Source organism: Pseudorasbora parva, chromosome 6 (genome assembly GCF_024679245.1).
Source record: "Pseudorasbora parva isolate DD20220531a chromosome 6, ASM2467924v1, whole genome shotgun sequence".
NCBI classification, from domain to species: Eukaryota; Metazoa; Chordata; class Actinopteri; order Cypriniformes; family Gobionidae; genus Pseudorasbora; species Pseudorasbora parva.
Window position 1 is genome coordinate 37,979,107 of NC_090177.1, and position 27,044 is coordinate 38,006,150.

The 27,044-nt window shown below is 39.5% G+C and overlaps 1 protein-coding gene across 2 annotated transcripts in view; it reads right to left on the minus strand.

The window, feature by feature from the left end:
* bltp3a (bridge-like lipid transfer protein family member 3A) overlaps window positions 1–27,044 on the minus strand; it is a 52,691-nt gene that overhangs the window by 9,803 nt on the left and 15,844 nt on the right. The window contains exons 2-14 of one of the 2 annotated variants that reach the window (XM_067446847.1): window positions 22,445–22,607; window positions 22,282–22,320; window positions 20,615–20,706; window positions 17,217–17,406; window positions 12,228–12,368; window positions 10,668–10,838; window positions 10,170–10,350; window positions 8,827–8,913; window positions 7,812–7,982; window positions 6,915–7,063; window positions 3,350–3,500; window positions 2,666–2,859; window positions 1,070–2,352 (exon numbers count right to left, since the gene is read on the minus strand). In XM_067446847.1, coding sequence (XP_067302948.1) covers window positions 1,070–2,352; window positions 2,666–2,859; window positions 3,350–3,500; window positions 6,915–7,063; window positions 7,812–7,982; window positions 8,827–8,913; window positions 10,170–10,350; window positions 10,668–10,838; window positions 12,228–12,368; window positions 17,217–17,406; window positions 20,615–20,706; window positions 22,282–22,320; window positions 22,445–22,607 — 3,012 coding nt within the window. Of the gene's footprint in view, window positions 1–1,069; window positions 2,353–2,665; window positions 2,860–3,349; window positions 3,501–6,914; window positions 7,067–7,811; window positions 7,983–8,826; window positions 8,914–10,169; window positions 10,351–10,667; window positions 10,839–12,227; window positions 12,369–17,216; window positions 17,407–20,614; window positions 20,707–22,281; window positions 22,321–22,444; window positions 22,608–27,044 lie in introns of both variants that reach the window. The other variant, XM_067446846.1, reaches the window with a different exon arrangement.

Consider the following 27,044-nt stretch of genomic DNA (forward strand, 5'->3'; position numbering starts at 1 on the left):
CAGGTTTCGTTAAAAACTAGGCGACTTTTCGAAGATGACTGGAAGTCTTACGCCGCATTCACACGGGGCATACGCGTCAACGCTTCCCATTTACTTTGAATGGGTGACATCATCCGTTGCCAAAATGAATTGTGGGTTCCGTCGCGGCGCTTCACTCGCGTTGCAAGCGGTTTTCTCAAGATTTCTCAACTTTTCAAGCGCCAGCGCAGGCGTCATCCAATCAGATCGCCGTATGCAAATATCCTAGAGCAGGCGCTAGCCAATTGCGTTCATTACTGCTCCTTGAACCATCCAGACGCAGCTCCTGGACCATCCTTTTTTTAGGATTGAATATACCCAACAGCTTCGAGCACCTGTGCAGTGCACTGACAACAACTACAGGGGCAATCGCATTCGCACATACAACCAAATCGGCATCCATTTCGTCTCACAGACAAGCTGTCAAAAAAGGCGCTTTTTTGTCTTGTGTTGTGGTCCAAGCGGCATGTAAGTTAATGTGATTGGCTGTTGTCACTATGACGATCGCGTCAGCACCAAGCTTCAGCCACGCCCTCCGTCAAGCGTTAACTCCTACGCCCCGTGTGAACACACCGTTATGGATCTGTATAAATATGAGAGTGAGTAAAGAAAACATAACTTTCCTTTTTGGGTCAAATAACCCATACTAACAATGAGAAAATGTACTGTAAAACGGTTTCAAATGCAGACCAATGTGTTTTCCTTAAAATATAAGCAGTCACTAGAATAGTCACAAGCAGTATCAGCTCTTTTCAATTATGTACTCTGTGCACTGCATGTGTGCTTATCTAAAAGATGGCCAGATAACAAAAGAAACATTGTTTCAAGCTTAACCACAAGTTAAATGGCTCAGATTAGATAATTTCTCAGATGGAATCAACGAAGGCCAAGTGATAGAATAGCCTTCACAACTTTTTAAATTAGATATGGAAAGATTTCTTTAGCAGTTGAATGAGATAAAGTGTGAGTTGTCTACAGGAAAATGATCCGCATCAGCCACAGCTAGCTATAACAAAAGACCACAACCTTGCAAATGGCTCAAAGGTCTTACTTGTTTTGAGGAGTGAAGAGTTTAGTCATGCCAGATCCTCGGCTCAGGATGCTGAAGGCATCTTTTGTTATGGACAGCGCCCCTTTGGTGAGATCCATTGAGGCACTGAATGCGTCTTTGGTGGCCCCTTTGGTGGCATTCAGGGCACTGGATAGCTCCCCCTCCAAGCTGAAAGTAGAGCTATGCCGGGACAGTAATGCAGGGCTCCCTTGAGAAAGAAGAGGAGACATGGCAGGAACGACAGCCTGAGGTTCATCATCCTGCGCCGTTTGTCCATCCATTCCCAGTTCAATGGCTTCGCAAGCCTCTTCAACCAGACCTTCCTGCTCTGCATCTTCCTCTTGATCCCCATTCCCTGTCCCGCTGTCCTCTAGCAGGCCAGGCTCACCAGTGTGGTGCGATGGCGAGAGATCAGAGTCTGTCAAGCTGGGAGTGTCCGTTTCCACTGGAGAATGGGCTTCTTCTGGCTCGCACGTTGCAGGAGGAAGCAGTAGGGCAAGCTCGATCGCCTCCATCAGGACTGAAACACAAACTGAAGGAGGATCTGACGGTTTATGTTGGGATTGTCCCAAACCCTGGAAGTCCTTGGTCAAATCTCCAGCAAGCCGGGCAAGATAGTCCTTCATCCGCAAAAGAGCTAAATATTGGTAATGGTTGAGCCACATTTTGACAGGGGTGATCGATTGGGCCAAGATATGGATGGAGGCCAAGGGAGAGTTGACTAGACCCTCTGTCTGGTCGAATTGATCAGATCTGACATCATTTACACCCTGAGGTGAGTCAGGGAGGGGATGTTTGATCAAACCAGTGGGGGATTTTAAATCGCTGCCTATACTCGAACAATGAGAATCTTTTTTGAATGCAGAAGGGTGGCACAACCACAAAGACATGGCAAAGGGCTCCACGAAGGGAAGGGCTTTCCCTCTGAGCCCACGACGAGCCCCCTCAAAGCCTAGAGTCACTCGGGACAGACTGACAGACCAGACGTCCTGAGAGCGAGAAGGACGTTTGTGCTCTAATGACAGGGACTCGTTTTGCAGGAGGTGTTGAAGGAATGCAGATGGCAGGGGATGTAGTAGGCTCTGATCTCGAGGGAACGGTTGGCAAGCCATGGGATGGAAGAAAGGACAGGCGGAGAAGCTGCTGTAGGTGCTGTTGAGGTCCGAACGGGAACCGTGAGGAGAGTGACGAGTGTTGCCGAGGACGATTTGAGGAAGACTGACGCTCAATGACTGAGGGCGGTCTGGGTGATCCAAAATGGAGGATTCCAGAGGAATGATCAGCTAAAGAAAACGATTTAAGTTTAAGCCAAAAATAATATCAAATGCAAGAAGAGAGTTGAACCAGTAATGATTCAATTAAGCAAAGTTTAATGCTAATCAAGCACTGCACACTTTGTGTTCTGCCAACAAATTTGTATTTCCACAGCATGAAGGTAAGATCTTATTGATTTATGAATGAAACACTCGTTTTGAAATCTTCCCAGTCTACTGACATTTGACATCCGCCTCAAACATTACAATGCCCATGATTACAATTAGTAAAGCTACTTCACTAGCGAATGTAATGTAAACCCCCCCAGATCTCTTGGTTTACCTTCAGCTGTGTTGCATCCAGGCGGATATCGATGTGTTCGTCTGTCTTGCTGCTGTCCTGGAGGTGGTAAAAGGCTTTGACCTGATCTAGTGTCCTGTGTAGACCCCGTGAAAACAGAGTCATCCACAAGACGCTCGGCGCATCCAGACACAGCTGTAGTCCATTCAGCTGGGCATAAAGATTAGAGCAGGGTACTAAAGAGAGAAAAGGGCAATGGGTGGAAAATAAAAACTAGAAAATTAGAAACTCTTTCCTAGCAGAACAGGTGAAACTTCATACCAACTAGGATGTGAGTTTGTAAATATAAATCTCAAGGGTTTCACTATATTTTGATGGCCTCTTTAACACATTCTGACTATAGGTAACGTGGCACCTACATGTCTACTAACTCTCAGAGTGTTAGTAGAGCATCGGTAGTATTAGTTGACTAGTAGGGTTAGGATTAGGATAATTTGACATATTCTTGCATAGTTCCTTATAGTCAGTAGAATATCTGTCGGAGGAACATCACTATAAAGTGTCCGATATTGAGCAGACAGTCTATTAATACTCTAATGAGAGTTAGCTGACATGTAGTTAAAAAGTTACTTATAGTCAACAGAATGTTCAAAAGAGACCAAATAAAATAAAGTGTTACCATGACAGGGATTAACAATAGTGATCAATGAATGTGAAAAATCCTACCTAACAAACCAGGATGTCCAGGGTTTTCAGGGAAGTAGTATTCAGTGAACTGAAGGTGAATTGCAGGAGTGTTTTCTGGGAGATGTAGAGATTTGCGGTTGCAGGAGAGGAGAGACTGCGTTCTCTTGCTGTGACGGCCCCCGGTGGACACCTAAAGAAACAGATGGGGTTTTAAGTATTAAAATAAAATAAAATAAAATAAAATAAAATAAATAAAATAAAATAAAATAAAATAAAATAAAATAATATAAAATAAAATAAAATAAAATAAAATAAAATAAAATAAAATAAAATAAAATAAAATAAAATAAAAAAATAAAATAAAATAAAATAAAATAAAATAAAATAAAATAAAATAAAATTGGAGATCATTACTGATCTCTAAAAGAGTGTTGTTGATGCGCATATGTTGTTCTGGGGTGTTTGTTGTTAAAAACTGTCTGACTGTCTTGCAGTTTTCTTGGCTTTAGTCACATTTAGATTATTTTAAAGAGCAGAATTCATAGCCTGATACACCATAATTTAAAAGTTTTAAAGACTTATCTTATACTAACCAAGGCTGCATTTATTTTATAAAAATTTGAAATATTATTAAAATAACTTGTGTGTGTGTGTGTGTGTGTGTGTGTGTGTGTGTGTGTGTGTGTGTGTGTGTGTGTGTGTGTGTGTGTGTGTGTGTGTGTGTGTGTGTGTGTGTGTGTGTGTGTGTGTGTGTGTGTGTGTGTGTGTAAAAAAAAATATAAATGTCTTATTCCTGTGATTAAAGCTGAATTTTCAGCATCATTACTAGTTTTCAGTATCACACGATCCTTCAGAAATCATTCTGATATGATAATTTGCTGCTCAAGGAACAATTATTATTACTATCAATGTTGAATCAATGTCTATTATCTGCCACAGAATATTAAAAAAAGAAGCTAATTGCAACTTTTTGTCACAATTCTGAGTTTTTTTCTCAGAATTGTGTTAAAAAGTCAGAATTGTGAGATATAAAGTCAGAATTATGTGAAACATTTATCTAGTTCTGTTATATTCTCCCATTTTATCTGTTTATTCACCTTTTGATTTTAGCTTTAACAGTGAACGCTATAACTGTAAAGTCAACATTGAACACAAGAAAACTTGTGGAAAGGCATTACATCATAACTGACAGCACTGATGACACATAAAAGCCCTAAGGATGCATCATATTAAAAATTAAAGTCGCACATTATCTTATTGAGGCTTTTGTTCTTGACTCTTTTTCAACAAAATACCACGTTAGACTTAACAAATACATGGTCTCCGTTGTAATTTACAATTGTTTTCTGGATAAAAGTGTTGTGTTAAATTTATCACAATGAAACTTAATCAAGTAATTTTTTGTACGTGAACTTCCCAATTCAATGTTTGATGAGCATAGTCAACCACAGCATAACATCAGCAACATATCACATGCTGCTTTATCCTTGTGATGAAAAAGGGATGACATAAGCAGGTTTCTTTTGCAAGACAAGTATAAATGTAGATGCAACTGACTTATATCACACAAGAAGTTTGAGTAACAAAGCTTGTGGTAAGGAAATACAATAACAAAATGCACACTTCCTCTTTTAGCCATGTCAGAGTAAGCCGACGCATAATATAACAAAAGTAACCTAACCCATAATTACAAGCTTTTATGATAAACGGTTTGCATATCTCCAGTGTTGTTCCAAGTCTCACATTATCCACATCTGGGTTTAAAATCTAATTTAAGCCAGGAAATGTTATTTTATATTGGTCAATAAAAAAAAACAGTAGACCAATCACAACAGACTGGGCCATCTGACCAATCAGAGCAGAGTGCGATTTAGGAAAGGGGGGGTTTAGAGACCGAATCCTTTATCAAACTGTTTCCGAAACTGTAAGAAAAGAGGCGATGCTGCGATGTATCTTATGAGAAAATTGAATTCTGGTCTGCACTGTACAGAGAGTGCAGAATTATTAGGCAAATGAGTATTTTGAACACATCATCCTCGTTATGCATGTTGTCTTACTCCAAGCTGTATAGCAGTTAAGCATATTAGGTGATGTGCATCTCTGTAATGAGAAGGGGTGTGGTCTAATGACATCAACACCCTATATCAGGTGTGCATAATTATTAGGCAACTTCCTTTCCTTTGGCAAAATGGGTCAAAAGAAGGACTTGACAGGCTCAGAAAAGTCAAAAATAGTGAGATATATTGCAGAGGGATGCAGCAGTCTTAAAATAGCCGAGCTTCTGAAGCGTGATCATCGAACAATCAAGCGTTTCATTCAAAATAGTCAACAGGGTCGCAAGAAGTGTGTGGAAAAACCAAGGCGCAAAATAACTGCCCGTGAACTGAGAAAAGTCAAGCGTGCAGCTGCCAAGATGCCACTTGCCACCAGTTTGGCCATATTTCAGAGCTGCAACATCACTGGAGTGCCCAAAAGCACAAGGTGTGCATTACTCAGAGACATGGCCAAGGTAAGAAAGGCAGAAAGTCGACCACCACTGAACAAGACACACAAGCTGAAACGTCAAGACTGGGCCAAGAAATATCTCAAGACTGATTTTTCTAAGGTTTTATGGACTGATGAAATGAGAGTGAGTCTTGATTGGCCAGATGGATGGGCCCGTGGCTGGATTGGTAAAGGGCAGAGAGCTCCAGTCCGACTCAGACGCCAGCAAGGTGGAGGTGGAGTACTGGTTTGGGCTGGTATCATCAAAGATGAGCTTGTGGGGCCTTTTCGGGTTGAGGATGGAGTCAAGCTCAACTCCCAGTCCTACTGCCAGTTTCTGGAAGACACCTTCTTCAAGCAGTGGTACAGGAAGAAGTCTGCATCCTTCAAGAAAAACATGATTTTCATGCAGGACAATGCTCCATCACACACGTCCAAGTACTCCACAGCGTGGCTGGCAAGAAAGGGTATAAAAGAAGAAGATCTAATGATATGGCCTCCTTGTTCACCTGATCTGAACCCCATTGAGAGCCTGTGGTCCATCATCAAATGTGCGATTTACAAGGAGGGAAAACAGTACACCTCTCTGAACAGTGTCTGGGAGGCTGTGGTTGCTGCTGCACGCAATGTTGATGGTGAACAGATCAAAACAGTGACAGAATCCATGGATGGCAGGCTTTTGAGTGTCCTTGCAAAGAAAGGTGGCTATATTGGTCACTGATTTGTTTTTGTTTGGTTTTTGAATGTCAGAAATGTATATTTGTGAATGTTGAGATGTTATATTAGTTTCACTGGTAAAAATAAATAATTGAAATGGGTATACATTTGTTTTTTGTTAAGTTGCCTAATAATTATGCACAGTAATAGTCACCTGCACACACAGATATCCCCCTAAAATAGCTCAAACTAAAAACTAAAACTTCCAAAAATATTCAGCTTTGATATTAATGAGTTTTTTGTGTTCATTGAGAACATGGTTGTTGTTCAATAATAAAATTAATCCTCAAAAATACAACTTGCCTAATAATTCTGCACTCCCTGTATATTAGCATTCAAAGGCTGTCACTGTCAAGTGTGTGCTTCAGTAACTTTTGTTTGTTTGTGCAGCGATGTCCCAAACCTGATGGATGTCCAGATCATCCACACGGATCACCATACAGCTGGAGCGAAGTCTCTTCAGTGGGGATCCTGAGGACGGGACGGCTGCCGATGAGGTCCGGCGTGAGGTCGGAGTGCGCTCAGGGCTGAAATTAGACAGTGGTTCCCCGTCTGCTAAAAAACAAAACAAGACCAACCCGTTACGAAATTAACAAGAGAAAGCCTCAAGAGGAAACAAAACCAGACACGCTCATGACAAACGCATCCATTTTTTTGAGGAACCGGTGCATCACTTCAAAAAAAGAGTTTAGACTACGAAATTATGAGAATGCGCCTCTTGAGGTGACGTTAGCAGAAAAAGGAAAGAGTTGTTACAATTTAAAGATTAAAAACACACTTTTTTCTCTCCAAATAATAAGACTGATGAATCATGCACATTAAAGGAACTGTATGTAAGAAATGTTTTTCAATGAATCATAAAATGGCCCTGATATGTCACTAGACATTAAGAAATCATGTTAATTACAAATACTTATATCTCTGACAACAGTAGTCCAGCCAGGATATTGTCATTTAAAAGTTGTTGTTGCAGCTCAACTGATGTTGATGTTGTCATGTTGTGTTTTGGCCTGAAGCTCCACCCTCCACCTATCGACCAATCACGAAGTCAGTAGTGTTTGGGCATCCGGGTTGCCAGATCTGCTCTAATTACGACACCTGCAGATCTACAAACGTTCCTGCTGATCCTGCAGCCTATCTGGCAACCTCAAGTCAGGTGGAGAGGGAGGGGGATACACCGCTCTATAGTCATTTGAAAGTGGTTGCAATACCAGTTTTGGCCACAACCTTACATACACTTCCTTTAACACAAACATTTATTGATGGATTTGAGATGGGTAGACATTCAAAGAAAGTGTACCCTTGACTTTTTTGGCTGGAGAGTCTTTAGCAGACACATTTGGTTCTGTGTGATGTCCGGGGATGCCCAGATCCTCCAGCCTAGTCTGAAACTCCTGCAGCAGTTTGGCCACCCACTGAGCCCGAGACTCCATCGCCCCGCAGTGGCGCTCCCAGTGCCGACAGCCATCCCCTGCACCACACACACACACAACACGTCACATCGCTCCGCTACACATACGGCTGCTACACTACAGTCAAGCATTCGCACAACACATCGATAACTGCATCATTACAATAAAGATCAAGCACAGCGACAACCTTCACAAAAAGCTCAGAGCAACAAACTTGGGGCCGATAAGGTGTTTTTATTTATTTATAGAAATGAATATGTTAACACTTTAGAATAATGGTAATTTGTTAACATTAGTTCATGTATTAACTAACCTGAGCTAACCTCAGATTAGTTAATACACATCTGCAAGTACATGTGCTACTGTGTTTGTTCATCTTTATTAACATTAGTTAATAAAAATAGAGCTGTGTTCATGGTTTGTTCATGTTAGTTCACAGTGCATTAACTAATGTTAACAAGATTTTAATGAAGTATTAGCAAATGCTGAAATTAACATGAATATTAACAAAGATAAATAAATGCTTGTTCATCATTAGTTCATGTTAACTATTGTAGTTAACTAATGTTAATTAATGACCATTATTCTAAAGTGTTACCATTAATACTTTTATTAAGCAAGGATGCATTAAGTTAATCTAACGTTAAAAAAAATATACGAGGGGGAGGGTAGTAAATGATGTCCCGGGTCATTAAAGACCCGAGTTATGCGTTTAAAGGGTTAAGCCGCACAACTGTTTTCAACATTGATAATTAACAGAAATGCAGCCTTGAATAGAAGAATAGACTTGTGAATGTTAGTGTACATAGTCAAGTGACTTTATAGACAGAAAAGTAGAAGTTAAACCTCTTAAAGAGCCAGAGTGTGTGTGAAATGAATCCCGTGTGACCGGCTGTCTCTCACCTGGTCTGTGGAGCGGGTAGTAATCCCAGCCCAGCTTTCGGAAGGTCAGCTGCATTGCACCCTGAGTGCCTGGAGGCGGAGCTTCATCTAGGGGTACAGGATAAATCACATGGGTATGTCAGTGCTATGATGAGGTAAGTTTAGCTCATTCCAAAAATGCTAATTTTGTCAATGTTTAATCTCCGTCGTGGTATTCAACTTTAAAGCAAAGCTTCTATGCTTTAAAGTTGTCATGAACTGGCTTTTTAATTTTTTTTATACTGTTGTCTGAGGTCAACTAATGACATTCGTCTGTTTTTTTTACATTCAAAAACTTCATAACTAATAAGTAATAGGCTATTTTCTACACTGGTTTTAAGGCCCTCTCCTGAACCCTGGGTTTTGATGGGCGTGACACACTGGAGACATGGAAGTAAACGCCCACGGCTAGGATTGGATAAGATTTGCATCTTATATTGTGAAAACATATAAACACAATATAAACATATATTGTGTTGGTTAAGTAAAGTTAAGCAAGTGAATGTCCCACCTTCAGATTTAAGGTTAACGACTAATTGATTAACTGGACAGTTCACCCAAAAATGATCCCATGATTTACTCACCCTCTAGCCATACTAGGTGTATATGACCACCTTTTTCAGACGAATACAAGCAGAGTTTTTTAAAACATGTTCTGGCTAATCCAAGCTTTATAATAGCAGTGAATGGCAGCCCAAAAAAGTGCATCCATCCTTTAAGAAAGTGCTCCACACGACTGCAGGCGAGTTAATAAAGGGATAAAGCGAACCGATGGGTTTGTGAGAGAAAAATATCCACATTTATAGGCCTTTATTAACCCCTGGAGTCCTTTTATAATGGATGGATGCACTTTTTTGGTCTTTAAATTTTGGGCTGCCATTCACTGCCATTATAAAGCTTAAATTAGCCAGGACATTTATTAATATAACTCTGACTTTTTTCGTCTAAAATAAGAATGTCATATACATCTAGTATGGCTAGAGAGTGAGTAAATCATGGGGTCATTTTAATTTTTTTTGGGTGAACTCTCCCTTTGTTTGATTGTTAGTTTAAACTGATCTACTATGGGACTTTATGTAATCTGACATACAGTACCTAGTTAAAAGGGAAGGGTCAATCATGTAATTATGGATGTGATTACAGTAATGCATTATAGCAGGCTGGTATTTTTAATATATAGAAGTACAATGTAAAAACATGCATGTACACTAAGTGCATTGTAAATTCATAATAAGTTAAAGACACTTATATAAAGTGAATTTTCAATGAACTATTCCCTTCAAAACCCTCTGGTAGTAATATAACCGTTGGTCTGAATTCATCACCAGAATCTGAAGAGCTGTCGTTGCAGATATGCAGGTCGAGACGGGAGATGAAAGTGTGGTAGGATGATTCTTTAACATCATGGAGGTCAAAATACTGGGCCAGTGTGCCGGCTGTCCCGACGGCTTCGGGTGGGGGAGGTTCAGTCCACAGAGAGTGGATCCCAGGAGAGGGAGGCGCAGTCTGGAGCACAAATACAAGGAGACATAAATACACACTCCGGCTCTGGCTGAGTCATTCATAGGGAGCGGCTGCCCCTGGGTACACTTGGGATTTAATATCTTATAGGCGGCTTCACACAGCATTTACTTTGTTGAGCTGTTTTGTAATGACAATTGTGTTCAAAAGCCACACTAAAACCTTTGCCTAAAACCAAAGGCAGCTGTGTAGGTCAAAGGGTCTTAAATCCTGAAGTGCCGATAAGAAGAGAGAGTATCTTATGAACCACTAAGTCGCTTCATAACATTTTTGAGAGGGATTTCAAGGGTCCGGTGTGGCACCTGAAGTGTTTCAGCAGCCATGCTCTTCCTCTGCTGCGCCGACTTCTCCATGGCCTCACTCAAAGACTTGGCGTAGTGGATGATGGCCTTGAGCTGAGAGTCTGTCAGCACCCACAGCAGATCGTCCAGAATAAAGAGCAGCTTAGAGGCCAAGACATTGCAGTCCTTCACCTGAGATGAGGAGCGTAGTAACGTCAGCAGACTACACACGATCCCATTCTGATTTGGGCTGTAAGATATGTTGACATTAAACCTAAATCACGATTGGCCGGTTTTACAGAAAAGTAAATGCACTATTTGAATAGGGCCAAATCCTGGCTTAATCTAAACCCTGTCTGTGAAACCCAGCGGATATATCTCAGCTGAGATTTAATTCAGTAAATATTTATGTGCTACATTTACATTTACACACGTGCAGCTCGTGATCCACAAAAATAAAAGCTCAATGGTTTAACGTTTGAAGACAAAGAAAAACACAAATAATGGTATTGTAAGTTTCAAGTTGAATTATAAAATACATTATTATTATTATTTAAAAATGTTTTTTTCAAATTATACTTATTGTAAAATGATTATTTGTACTAAATACTTAATTGCTTTATTTTACATTACAATTGTTTTATTAGCGTATCTTTTTATATAATATTTTATATAATAATCAAAATAAAATTCATAATTATTATTATTTTATAGTCATATTGGATGGGTCAAACATATTGTTATTTTTAAAATGTATCTATTTTAATTAAATAAACGTATATATTATTAATTTAAGTTTATTTAATTAAATAAACGTAAATAAACGTTAAATTATAATTATATTAAAAATGTTATTTGTAAATTTAAATACTTGATTGCTTTGTTTTACATTACAGTATAATTACATTAAATAATCCAAATAAAAATCATAATTATTATCATCATTTTATAGTAGTATTGGATCTACCATAATATATATTTAAAAAAATAAATAAATATCTATTTAAATTATTACATTAATGTATAATTAAAAATATGTTTTTTGAAATTCTAATTGATGAAAATACTACTTGTATTAAATACTTAATACAATAATTATTATTATCTGATAGTTATATTGGATGGGTCAAACATATTGTGAGCGTGGCCCAATGATAACTAAAGTGGATAATCTTTAAAAGTAAAGTCATATTTTTTGAATGCAGATGCACTCTACTAAAATGATAAATTCTTCACAAATAGAGCTATTCAAGTAAAAAAAAATTTTTTTTACATGTGCAGTATACACATCGAAGAGAAACAAAATATCGTCACTGTTTTCCCCCAATATCATGCAGCCCAAATTCTGATGATTATGATCTAATCTTTCCAGTATCCCATAAGCAACACACCACTATCTCAGATGTCAAAATATCAAAATTTCTGTCAAATGAATAAAAATACACTACAGAATGTCTATATTTCACAGGAATGGTCAATATCTTCCAAACCATTCTACAAATTTTATAATCAGCCAAAAACTACTTTAAAAATGTTCTCATGTGATCAGAAGGGTTTTCAAAATAAATATCACATGTGTACCCTGCGTTTGAGAGCGATGCGTATACGTCCTTGGTTGGTGATGAGGCGCAGTGGCGTGCTGCCCAGATCCTGCTCGTCACTCTCAATCGCATCTGCCTCTATGCGCAGACTCTGCCAGTTGATCTCCTTGAAGGTTAGGACCTGCAGGACACCAGAGTATATGACATCCCGCTCAATGGAAGACATCAGCACAGGCAAGGCACATCACAGGCGTGAAGATACAAACTTGGCGAGCAATCCTGGAGAATTTAGACTTTCCACACAGTATGGTTCGAAGACTGGTAATAGCTACCCAAGGGCATTACCGAATGGACTTTCTTCAAAATAAAATAATTTTCCATTTCAAATCCATCTTTACTTTCAATTATTGTCATAACTTACACTTAATTGTAAACTGCCATTAAATTGCTGCGTAAACTACAGGCAAAGGGACTTTTCCACTGCATGGGACGGCTCGGTACGGCTTACTTTTGTACCAAGTACCTGGTGTCTTCTTTAGTGCCACCATTAGGTTCAGAGCGAGCCATAGAAACACTAAATGTGATGTGTAAACAATGCAATCACTGATTGGTCAGACAGAAACGTCAGTTCATTCAATTTTGTAATTAGATTTAGAAGTTAAAGGACAACTCTGGTGAGAAATGACCCTAGGGGTAATTAACAGATTGTTATAGACTAGATCGTTCTCTGGTATGCGTTTTCATGAAAATCAAATGTAAAGAGTTTTATCTCTAAAAACAGATTAGCTTATAATGCTTGTCTATGGGGCACCGGGTAAGTGAAATTAAATTGCTAGTTAATACCACTAACAAGGCTCAAAATAGTCTCACACTAACACTGCAGCATAATGAGGGTCCCTACATGCAAACCGAAGCATTGAGAACTTTGTAAGTGTACAAACCGTTTAATAAGAAGGTACTTTATAAACACAGCACATTACGTGTTTACAGACAGGCGCCATCTTGGAAAACAGTCTCGACTCATCGAGCGACGAGCGCTCTGCTAAGCGATGAACTGTGAGTTGGAATCTCATATGGTCCATGTTTCCAGAAGAAAGCACTGAACACAACAGAGAAAATAAATAAATAAAAATAACAATGTCCATGTTATTACATTTCACAAACTTAATTCCACTCGACCAGCTCACTTAGCACAGCATTCGTTGATTGATTGATCGATTCGTTGAGACTGTTTTCCAAGATGGCGCCTGTCCGTGAACGCATAATGCGCTGTGCTTATAAAGTATCTTCTTATTAAACTGTTTGTACACTTACAAAGTTCTCAATGCTTCGGTTTGCATGTAGGGACCCTCATTATGCTGCAGTGTTAGTGTGAGGCTATTTTGAGCCTTGTTAGTGGAATTAACTAGCGATTTAATTTTAGACAAGCGTTATAAGTTAATCTGTTTTTAGAGATAAAACTCTTCACTTTTCATGAAAACGCATCCCAGAGAACGATCTACTCGGTAACCATCTATTAATTACCCCTAGGTTCATTTCTCACCGGAGTTGTCCTTTAATGCAAAAACTGCCTTATGTGAAGTTTACATGTTTGCATACAATGTTTTTGAGTGTTGATTATTAAATAAAAAAATAAAGTAGCAGCTAAATTTAGGATAATAGTTTGGGCTTTTTTGGGCACAGTTTAATAAAAATACATTAAAAGACATTACCCGTACCAAACCGTGACTTCAAAACCGTGGTACGTACCGAACCGTCAGTTCTGTGTAGCGTTACAACCCCTAACTTCCATAGTATTTTGTTTCCCAATACTATGGAAGTCAATGGGGTCCATCAACTGTCTGGTTCCAAAAATATATTTTGTGCTCAACAGAAAAAATAAATTCATACAGGACTGGAACAACTTAAGGGTGAGCAAATGATGACAGAATTATAATTTCTGGATGAACTATTCCTTTAAGGAAATAACGATTTGGGAAAAACTTTACATTTGGGTATTCATGAAGAGAGTTATGCCTGTTATAATAGTCCATAATTCCACTGTTGTTGCCCAATTCAAAAAGACTATAAAATAATAATGAATATGATTTTTATTGTGATTATCATGAAAATAAAAATAGAAATATATTATTATTGTAATTTTTTTTAACGCTAAAATAAAAATGTTTGGGCATTTAACAAAAAATATTAGTATAATATATATAAATAAATATATTAGTTTCCAAATGCATGATATAAGTGACCCAAGTTTGCTCAAAGTGGCGCGTTTACCTCTTAAACCTACTGTGCATATATTTATTTAGACTTAAATAGCAGACTTTGCAGTTTGATAATTGAAGCCAATTGCAGTTTAGCATCCTGTACTCTCTTATACATTCTGATTTATGAACATTATTTACATATTGTGTATATACATTTATATACACAATATGTAAATATATACATACATATTGTGTATATTCATAGGTAAGAAAAATGCCACACACAAATTTAAAAAGTAGCGTCTAGGGCTGCACGTTTTCAAGTTTTTCATTAACCGTTAACCGAGGCCCTTAGCGGTTAATACTCGGTTAACCATAGTGTGCGTCAGGGTTATTTTTAGCTTATTAATTTGACGACCGCCATCTCCGTAGTTAACGCGCCTATAGAGAGAAATGCACATCATGGATTACACAATCAGAGAGTAGCCTATTTCTTTTCGTTTTAAATTGTTAAAAGACATTTCAAGTTTCTTAAGATCTATTTCATGTCTGCGAGGCGTACGCTGAGTTTCGTTAAATTAGGATGAGATGCGCTCGAGTTCACGAGCAATGCGAGTGGCCGCGAGGGCGCCTGCATGATTAGAGCATGTAACGTTAGTAAAATATGCAGCCGAGAATGATTCACACAGCGTTTGACTCGCGCGGCTGAGCCTCTCCCGGCAGAGAGTTCAAGCATCTGTGGACTCGTCCCTTCAGCTCTAGCCATCTTGCTTTCAGTCCGCGATTAGCTTTTTTGTTTTCTTCATTACAGTTAAAGTAACGTCTGCTTTTCTCTAGTCATTCACAAGTTTCTCACTTCAAACTTTCTTTCTTCTGCTCCGTTATGCACAGCGCGCGCGGCTCGCGCTCTGCTTCTGCCCTAATGCGACTTATAGTCCAGTATTTTCCTCTTCATGACGCATATTTTGACTGATGCGACTCATACTCCGGAGCAACTTATAGCCTGAAAAATGCGGTAAGCACTGCATTGCAATACTTGCATTTTGCCCCGTCACTCTCATTTTTAAAGTGCTCCCACGCTTTCTTTGCCCGCTTAGAAAGCTGGCCATGACTTCTTCTTGTGGATACTACCCTAACCCTATGGATACTACAAATGTCTGGGAGCGCTCTGGCGGTCTATAGGGGTGCAAACATATATTACAACTAAATTCAAGGCACGTCATTGACGCCACTTAACCGAGCAAAATGTTTCACTCGGTTACGCAATTTTTAACGGTTAATCGGTCAATCGGTTAACCATGGACACCCCTAGTAGCGTCCGTTTTGATTCGATGTTGGAAACCCACACATTACAATCGGTGCATTCTGCTTTCTACTCCACTGACTTCGCTGTGCTTCAGTGAGTGGTGCAGCGCTGATGCACGAGCAAAAGCACAGCTCTATATTAGGAAAGCAGGAGAGGCCATCTGTGAGTGCAACATCCATCTTAACTGCATTACAGCTCGGAGTGGGTTCATTTAGAGGATCTGGCAACCTGAATACTCAGTCCATATATATCAAAATGATTGGCCTGATTTCATTACCTAATGCTGGTCTGGAAAAGTAATTAAGAGGGGACTTCTCATGGGCAAGTGCTTCTGTGAGCGGAGAAAAGCAAGTGAAAGAGGAACAAGTGGAGGAAAAGTCAAGTGTAGAAACACTTTAATCTGACAGCTGTTGATCTGTGCACTATGACGGCGTTGCTTTTTGTCCCCTTTTAGATTATGTAACCATTGCTATTTTTCTCCAAATGATTCACTTGTTCTTTAAAATGAAGAAACCGCCAGTTCATTCTGAAAGGTGTTTCACCTCTGGGTAATCCCTTTTAATGTCACAAAAACCCAGTGAGGACATTTTTGCACTTCTTCAAGCTAAATGATAGCCTGACGTGGGGTCATACTCAATTCTAGTCAGAATATGAGTCTGATACTGCTCCATTGGGCTGTGATTATGGGACGAGTTTCCTACCGAAACAGGAAAGACCTCAATTGAATAAACCTACAACCAATCAGAGCAACGAAGCGACGCATTACGTTAGTTGTCAAATATCAACAGAGCTCAACTACTGTGTTGCCATGTCCGAATTTTTGTTTTTCCGCGGGTTGTTTTCTATGTCCGCGGGTTGAGCGACTATTATGTGATATATAGACCCATGAGTGCGAAATTTAGCAGGCAACCTTGCCAAAATAACACATTTTACCCCCCAAAACACTATTTTTTTCCCGGAGAACTCCCCACCCCCCCGAGAAGCTATTGTTTAGGGCTAGTAGTTGGCGTGTTTTGTTGTAAAAACTTGGCAACCCTGTCTGCACACACGCTGGAATAAACGATCTTTGCCGGTGTTGTAAAAAATAAAAGAATTTATTGATACACAGAAGACTTACCCAACATGATCATCATTTTTGAGAGAAATAGTGAACGTGAATGCAGATACAAACAAGCTCTCTGTTTAGGATTCAAACAAATCATCGTCTAAAGCCCGCCCTGATGATTTCATTGGTCCGAACAGCTTCTGTTCGGGGATAATTACTCCTCAATGGATCGAGGCCAGACCGAACCGCCCGACCTAAAAATGTTGTGGGCGGGGCTAAATTCGGCTGGCATCCAGGCTAGCTAAATGAGGCAAAAGTGTAGCATAATCTAGGGTGCTTCTTCCAGCAGGTGTCGGACGTATCAAATTGAGGTGGTTAACTGTTCCAGGACAGCCCAACAGGTACACTAAGGTATTATATACCTGGTTTTACTGTAACATAGCACTTCCAAAACAGATAACACCGTCTGTACTGTACCTCTCCTCTCTTGGGATGTGTAATGCGCGTGTGGCGAAGGTCGGTCTTCTGCCATTTGGGATTGAGGCTGCAGCCCTGGAGCTGCCAGAGCTCGAAGGAGGCGTGAAACGCTCGGGCCTGAACTTTAATTGTGATGGAGTTGATGATCACAGACATCCCTTCCACAACCTTCTCGGCGAAGCCGTACTCACTGCAGAGGCGAGAAACAGACCGCAAACATCAGTTAGACACAACGACCGGATCTGACCTTCAATCCAGTTTCTTAGACTTTTTAACAACTCAAGTAAAATGAAATAATTAGATTAACCACTTAAAAAAGTCGCATTGGAAACTAACTAATAATAATTATGGTAGGCAATTTCAGAGAGGCTAGTAAAAGTAAGCTAGCTTAGAAAGCATGAGTTCCCAGCCTCCCTTCAGAGGGTCTCCAAAGACACCTTCAAAACACATGAACACACACAAAAGGGAGCAAACAAAGGTGCCTCGAGAGACGGAGTTAAACTACCTCATGTCACAAAGCACTTTACATTACAATAATAATGAGCGTGAACAACAAGATCACTGACCTGTACTGTACCACCTGACTGCTGCAGATTCATAGCAGTGTTTATAGTGTTGGCACTGAAATGCATAAATTCGAGTCACGAACCCCTCCGAGTATAACATCACGGGTTTCCATCTTTTCCAGATTACAGTAATTATGGTGTGAACGTATCATAAGCTGATTGTTTTGGTTCAGTAAAAGGCGGCTGCGGTTTCGTTTGCGGTGCTCTGTGACTGCCATCTGTCTAACTTATAACCTAGCATGAGCAGGTGCGTGGACGTATGGAAAAGCATATGTTGACAGGCAGGTTGGACATTGTTTGAAAAAAAAAAAAAACTTTTTGTGGTCCAGAGACTTCGACAGAAGACATATTTAAATGTTAAATATTTAGACCACTTTGATTATTGATTGCTATTAGGATGTGAAGAAATTATAACAAGTACAAAATTATAACAAGTGAAATTATAACAAGTGTTTAAAAAAAAAAATTGCCTACCCTACCTTTAAGTGCTAAAAATGACCAAAATTGAAATAAACAAATGTATTCACTCCCTAAAAAGTCCCATAATGCACTATGCAACCCAGGATGTTCACAATGTCCCCTTAAAGGCCCACTGGAGTGCCTTGAAACGTGCCGCATTATTCAATGTGTTGACGTAAATTCCCCTAAACGGCTCCAGCTCTTAGCAGCTCCTCCCTTTAGATTCTAGAGAGCATTTGATTGGACAGAAGATTTGATGAGAAGATGAAGTCTGCGATGATGTCATCAAAATCTGAGATTCGTTTTAACGGAAGTGAGAGACTGTAAGTTTTAAATGCTTATAGCTCCTAAATGCAAATTTTGTCATTGTTTTGGAAAACACCAGCTTATTCATAAGTTTAAGGCTAACACAGTCATACTAAAAGCTAAAAAAAAAACACGGAAAAAACTGTGCTTGGACACCCCAAAAGGACTCCAGGCGACTGTCAACTAGCACGCGTGTGTTCTGCGCCTGCGTGTAAAGGAGATAACTGTCTATTTAAGCAGATTTATTTGTTTATATTCGTCATTAAAAAAGGGAAAGCCAAACTAACACTGCAGGTATACAACCCATAAACAAAGCAGCGCTTGCTTACCGTTCTGAACATCAATCAAGCTCAACACTTTCTTTATTCCACTCCGCTCATGTTTTTATGAACACATTCATTTTGCTCAGGTAAGATGATGTAAAATTATAACAGCCTTCTGTCTGTGCCGTCATGACTTCCATGCTTTTTTCATCACTTTTGCTTTGATTTCCATGCACCGACTCCGATCTACATGAATCGGCCAATAAACAACAGTCTGCGTCCGACCAGAGGCAACGGTGATACTAGCTGACCGACCCTCAAAAAGGACCCGATGTTTCCCGATGGCCGATCAATGGCTTGGTGTGTTCCTGGCTATAACGGACGTTTATGAAGCATGAAACATAAATCACGTGAGCCAACTCACCACACATAATGACACACGAAAGATGAAAAAAAAAAAAAAAACACACAACATGACTGAAAGCTGCTGTCCCTGAGTTTAACTCTTTGTCGCCATCTCTGCAATTGCAGTTATTTTCAGACAATGCGGAGTTAACTTCTTTATGTAGGGTGTGCATTGGCACGGCTCCTCAGCGTGGATAAATCTGACGTTTTGAGGTGTATGTGTGGGTTGTCTACACACGACCCAGTTGTCAGTTGTTGTTTTGAACTTTCTGGATTACAAGCCGCTATCAAAATGACAAGTTTAATTACATATCGGCTGCTGTAAGAAGAGGCCACAAACGATCCGCAATCTGCAGAATCCCGACACGTGATATAGCCTAATAGCACGGACGTCTTTATGTATACAGACGTGACGTAATGACAAAAAGACAACGGTGGAAGCTCAAATTTCCAGTGGAAAGCTACCAGTACCACGGAAATAACACATTATTACAAGCTTACCATTGTGAATCGTGCCAAGGAAAGGAGATCGTTTTGAACACTGGCTGGTTATGTACTTATTACTTTTATTAATCTTAAAATAGATTTTGAATCATTTTGAATCAGAAAGAGTTATGAACTGCAGCTTTAAGCATTTTTTTTTTTACAGAAAACATACATCATTAGACAGGTAATCAACATAATCTAGCTAAAATCTATAATAAGAATATGTTGTAGGGAAGTGTAAAAATCAAAGTATTTATGATAGCATACTTTTAAATACCATAAGTAATATCAGTACTGCTGTTGTACATAAATACCAGTAGAGATGCTGTACAATGAGGACGTTGTCATGTCATGTCCCAATCTGTAGTGAGTCAGGGTCCTTAATGTCCTTACCAGTGCCCGAAATCACGTTAACAGTATATTGATTCACGACCTAGAGAGTTTATTAAAACACAGCCGTCTTAAAAACATTCTGACTTGTTGCTGATATTATGAAGAATATTCTGATGATATTCCTACTGCTAGATTTGGCTCGTGTCCCTGCTTCATAGCTTTTATGCTCACCTTTTAAGGAATCATTTGTTTCTTGTACAAATGGTGTAATATGTTTTACTCTGCCAAAACTTGGCATTAAGAGCTTGGCATTGAGTTTGAATAAAATAAAATAAAATAAAAACAGTATTGATTGACTTAGCAAGTGCCACTAATGAATCTAAATGTCAATGTGCTTTTCTAAGTTAACAACTATACACTTTTCGCTATCAACGGCGAAATTAATCTGCAGCAGTCAGGCTCTCTAAGTTGTTTACGCTCATTATTATGGATGGAGAGGACATCATAGGGAGGTTTCAACACTTTTTGTATGATTTGTGCATTCTGTACTGAAAAAAGGAAGATGGCAGATCCTTCTGACCTTTGACCTGCAGTAATGGCAATTGGAGAAGGGCCGTTTGGGGGCCGCGGCTCCTCACAGGTTCTCATTTCAACTTCTACTTTATCCAGGAACTGCAAAAGGAGAGGAAACAGAATTCAGGCAGAACTCAATGGGTCAGAACTTCTGATGTGCTGTCCGTCACTTGATTTATAATGGTCTAAACTTCTCAAGCCATAAATTATCAATAGAATATGTAAACGGAAATCTCCCATCAAGTTTTAGGAAGCTTGGTAAAACTGGCTAACTTTAACAAGTTAATCTAATGTATGGAATGTTGAAGAGGTAGAGTATTAATGCACAAAATGGATTCAAAATCTGCATACATCCAAACATAAGCTTATAAAACAGTCATAACCTGAACATAAAATAAAACCATACTGTCTCTGATTAATAAATTCTCATTAATGAGCTGAAAAGCAAAAATGTCAACATTTTGAAGGTTATTACTACATTTACCCCTTTTTGTGAGAAATGAGAAACTTAAAGGTGTCATGAACTGGCTTTAAAAAAATATATCCTGTTGTCTGAGATCAACTAATGATGTTTGTGTGGTTTTTTACATTCAAAAACATCACAACTAAAAAGTAATAGGCTATTTCCTACAGTGGTTTTGAGGCTCTCTTTTGATGGGCGTGCCGCACTGGAGACTTGGAAGTAAACGCCCACTGCTAGGATTGGATAATATTTACATTTGCAAGATTTGCAAGCTTCATCTCCAGTTCAGTTCACATGAGGGAGGGATTGTTCTGAAAGCGTCAACCAGAATGATTCTCTCGACCACAGTGCTCGTAAACGTCTTTATCAAACAAACACAATGATTTATTTTCTCATCCACCCGCGATTGATTGGACTATTATTTTTGTATTACATAGCCTGTCGATATAAACGTGAACCCATCGCACACACACACACACACGCACACACGCACGCACGCACGTCTGGAAAACACACAGTTTTACTCACTTAAGTGTGTTGCACCATTCCTGTTGGATCCAATAAGAAATTTGGGAAAGAGACTAAATATATTTTTACAGAAGGAATTTTGAGACAATTTGAAAAAAAGGTTTGCATAAGATCACATTTACAACTTTGTTTAATACCCCATTCAAAATGTCCTCAAATGCAAACTTTTTATGCTTATAACAACACAAAAATGATGTGTATGGCTGATAGTCTTGGCTCATTTGCAAGGTCTTTAGTAGGGGAACCAAATTTGCTATGCATTTCATAGGTCAAAATGGATCTGAATGCACAATGAGTGTTAAAAAAAGACAAAAAGTCCCAGACTTATTCAACCTTGTCATTGCTAGAGTAGTTCTTTCATTCTCACTTATTTTGCATATGTTTTTGCTTCAAATCAACTGCTATGGTCTTACGATTAATCTCAGATGTGATTGGCTTGTTTCAACAATAAAACTACTAAAATGTCTATGGAGAAATTAGCTATAGAGCAAGCCAATGAAAAAGTGAGCAGTCACTGTTTCGCTCTACTGGACCCACATTAGCAGACGCTGTAACATTGAGTAAAACACAAAGATCAGGGTTATTTTGCAGAAGTGAAAAGGAGCTCATGTGATAAACATGGGGATGGCAGAATGTGACTGAGAGCAGTAAGAGAGGTAACACACTGATGGGGAGATTCTTACCAAACATATGGGACTGGTCTTCAACTTCGTCCATTGTATCTGAAATTAGAAAAAAACACATTTTACTACAGTTCTCCGAGCTGTAACGTTATTCATGACGGTTTCCTCTTGTGCGCTAGAGCATGAGATTAATGATAATTGATCCAGTTTTTCTCCATCCCACCCGTATAGCAGCCTTGTTGCAGTAGACACGGGTGACGGCCAGCCAGGTGGGCAGATCCAGCATGTTCTGGAGCACCTCCTCATCCAGCTCCAGGTTGGAGAGCTGACCCTCTCCCTTCAGCGTGCTCAGGTTGATCTTATCTGGGGAGAGGTTCTTAGTGAACCTACACAAGACAAAAGCAACCACTGACTGGTTAGACGGTTTAAGAGTCATGCGTCAGTAGGTGTCCATCATAAATAAAAGGAAAAATCTTTCTATTTAAAACACGCACCAAGTTTATAGAACTTGTCAGCTTCACAAGGTTTTGAAAGACTTTTAAACCATTTTCAAGTTGCAAGGGCTCCGATTATGTTTTTTTTTTTTTTTTTAACATGTTTACGATATATTTAAAGTGAAATTGAAGAATGAACTGGTGTGACGTCATTTCAAAAAGAATCAGGCCAAAACGAAGATTGCTTCTGGAGTTCGAAACATTTATTCCAAATGGGAAACGCAGTCAAACTATTATTGGTCCGTGGCGGTTACGTAATAGATGTTGTGTGTGCGGAGGCTCCGCCTTCTTTGACATGGAGATCTTCTCTGTTTCGTTTCCTCAGTTCAGTCAGTCGAGGTTAGAAGACAGAGAGTAAAAACAAACACACTGGAGAGCTGCTTTATAGTAGTAATTCTAAGTTGTAATTTTACCTAAAAGTGACAATGATTCTATTTTTTCATAGCCTGACAAGCCAGACCCACATCAAGATGTTTGGTCTGGAAACTCACCATTGACAGGGCTCAATCGGAGGGGCAGATCAGATAAACGGGTCTTATATAAACTCCCTCTGCACGCGATAGGATAGCGCTACAACCAACCAGAGCAACGAAGGTGAAGCAGACCTAGGTGACAGGTTAAACTTTCGCCGTATCCGGTCGGCTAAACTCCGAACACATCTTCCCTTTTTAAGAATGACTTCAGTGCCGTTCTTTGTTCTTTTCTCAGAAAAAAGCTTAACTCCAAGTCTTCCAGAGTCACGGTCAAAGCTGATTCGAAAGACCGCCGTTCACCAGCTTCTGTGTTTCTAGAAGCACGCAAACGCAACTCGGCCGTCATCATGTTAAGCGACACTCGCGGCAACATAGACTTGCTGCCGCTAGGGTGCGTCTAGATTTCTAGGTGATTTTTTTCATGTTTAATACTGTCAAGCTGCTTGCGTTAAAGCAATATATTGTATAAAGTGGTAATTAAATAAATGTGATGTAACATAACTGGAGAGCCAAAATAAAGAGCTGGTGCAAATATTTTCACATTGATAGAGGCTTTCTTAACTGCCGTTTTCTCACTGCTGCCATTTTTGTTGTGTGTTTATTTATTGAGAGAAAAGCACACAGCACACACATTTTAGACAAATTACATATTCGTCTAAAAGCTGCCTTTAGCAGTGTGGGCGGTGTCTGGATATTAACACTGCTCACATATTTCAAACATATTTACCCAAAGCGAAGAACAAAACTCCCTGAAACGCCTCCATTGTAGTCTTGAGTTCTCTTCCAGGGACGAACATGTCACAATATTCCTCAATACATTCCTTAAAAATTTCCCGGCCAGTCTTATTGAAAATAAAGGCCTGGTTGAGTTAGCTATGCCGCATTCCAGGCAAACCTGTGACTTCCCACCCGTGAACTCGTACTAGATCGATACAAGCCCTGACGTCACATAGCCGCAAAACAACAATGGCAGCCCCTACGGATGCGGTGTTTATGGAAGTCGTACACGGTATTTTACATATAATGTAAAAATAAAAAGTATAACAGCTTCTCTTGCCTTATGCACTGTGTTTTCTCCTCGGTTTCAACAAATAAGCAAGGAGTGATTGTAAATGAACATCAGCCCTGTACGGTCGGACATGCTTTGTTTCCATCTAGCTACCACAATTCCAAACAAGTATTTAAATGTATTTCACATAAACATGTATTATTTTACAAATGGGTTAATGACAAATAAAGCTTCACTTTTTATTTTATTTATTAATCTTTTCAAAATTGATGTAATCAATATTTTTAAATCAGGAACAATGCATTTAAACAAGTTTTGAATTATTAAAGGTGCCTTATGTAACTTTTCCATCCGCTAGAGTTCGCCTGTTCAAAACAAAGGTGTAGTTTGATGACGACAAGTTTGGTGGTCATGAGTATGAGGTAACCGTTTATAATATTAGATACATCTGAGTGTGTTTAAAATGATGTTATGACGTTACTCTGTGCGTTCGGCTGCTGTGAGACTTGTTCACAATGTTAAGAGTAAAGCGTGTCTGCAGAATAAAACCAGAAACCGAGAGTAGCGCAGATATGACACAACTGACCGGTGATCCCTCAGACGTCCCAGCTCATAAAAAAGCAATTTTCTCACGATTTACAAATAGTTGGAAACATTTGGGATATTGTAAGTACTCAACTGAACAAAATATATAACACTGGCCTGGTGGTTTTTGATATTTTACTGATTTTTATTTTTATTTGTGTGGTAACCTGACATTCTTGGGGTTAAAGATTCCAAAGCAAAAAAATAATATTTATTTTAATGTACTGAAAATTAAGTTAAACTAAATAAGTCATGTCATTGACCCAAATGTAATAAATTGTAAATTCATAGATTCATAGATGTTTATATTTATGTTAGGTATGTCATTATTAGGACAAAACTTAATGAGCAATAAGATTTTAGGTCATGAGAACATATAAAAGTCATATTCGTCTAACAGTCTTGGTCTCCATGTCATTTCCATCTCATTCCCCTTTTGGTCTCTTTTGACGCTGTTATATTTCAGTGTAATGATGTCTAAGCTGAAAGCGCCATCACAAAGACAGTCATTGACTGTGGGTAATAAGATTACAACAGGCCTGCAGTAAGACTGCTTTAAGCCCACAGGAGCATTTCTAACCCCTGCCCTCAAAACCTGCTGAGATCACAGACACAAGCACACATCTAATATTCACTGTACAGCACTGTGTGTCCTAAGATGAAACCAGCACAGTCACTATAAACGCAGAGCACAGTGTGGCCGCTTCAAAAGACTCAAGCGTTTCATGCATTTGAATGGGAAATCTCCATCTGTTCAAAGACTTCAAAGATTTACCCAGCCTTCAGAAGACCAATGAGAGGGAAATACTGCCAAATACAATATTACCACACCACTTCAGTCAAATTTCAACATGGTGCAATTAAAGGTAGGGTAGGTCATTTTCAGAGAGGCTAGCAATAGTGAGTTAGCTTTGAAAGCATGATGAGATCCCACCCTGCCTACTGAGCGTCTCCAAAACACATGAAATTAGACTACTTACCTGTTGAGACATACCTTCACAAGCACCCGTAAGAGCTGTGATTATGATGTCTGAGTTGAGGAATGGAGGCCCAACGTTGTACGCTAAAGGGGCGTTTACAAAATATCCGGGGTGTGACCAGACGTCGTGGCAAGAAATTGTCATGACGTGGTCATGATGGAATGTGAAGTTAGGATGGAAAATGCTAACGCTACATTAACATTACATCTCCACTGTAGTTTTGCTTTTTATAGAAATAAAACCAAATTAATTTATGTGGATAACAGTCGCTTCAATTCCATCAGCTCATCCATATGAGAATGAGTACATGTCGTCACGATACAGAGCTCCGCCCCCAGAAATCACGGCACCTCCCCCTTCCGCCATTTTGGGAGGCCGGCCGCCAAAACCGTTCATTCATTGTTTGTGTTTGTAGCAGAGGAAGTTGTCGCGCTATTTTAGAATGCCTGGAAAACACTGTTGTGTAAAAGATTGCTCTAGTGCCTCACACGATTGGCATGGGAACCATAAGAAAGTTGACTTGACAAAAGGTGAAGCAACTTATCTTTGCCAGTAAAATGTTTTTTTTTTCACAGTTTGGGGGCTTGTAGATGACCAAGTCATGCACCCAGCCGCAGCAGAATGTCTCGTAGCTTTCCGGTGATTTCAGGCTTTTGAATTCTCGCATAGTGTAATAACTATTGCATAGTGTAATAACTGAACTAATTAAGTAATTAACAATGTCTATAGGTGCAAGGTGGTAAAGAGTCTAGGTCTCTATTCCATTCTGCTGCAGGCAAGAGTCTAGGTCTCTATTCCATTCAGCTCGTATGGGTCGACGTCTTTTATATCAGCCAGCTTCTCTAAATACCTCTGCTTTGCACTGGTAATAATGTTATCCCTATAAGGGCCCTTTTCTTTTGCTGCCGCCTTTTCCATTTCTTAATTTGTTTTTAATTTGCGCGTAATTTCTCGTCTTTCCTGCTCCGTCTCTGTATATAACTCTTACTATGTTGCCCCTGGCAATCGGTAGCGTAGGATCCCAAAATGGCAGACGCCGCACAATTGGTCACGTGACAGCGAGCGACCATGACGTATTTCCTCATTCTCAATACGAGCTGTTCGAGTCGTACATAGTGCGTAGCACTGGTCATGTGACCAGAGGACTGACTGGACCGTGGCAGAAGCGTCAGACAATAGTCCTATTCTAAAATGTGCGTTCAGCACCACCACTCTCTATTCACAGAGTACACACGATCAGAAAGTGAACATAAACGGGAGCGCTCTTTCAAACGTGATTTCA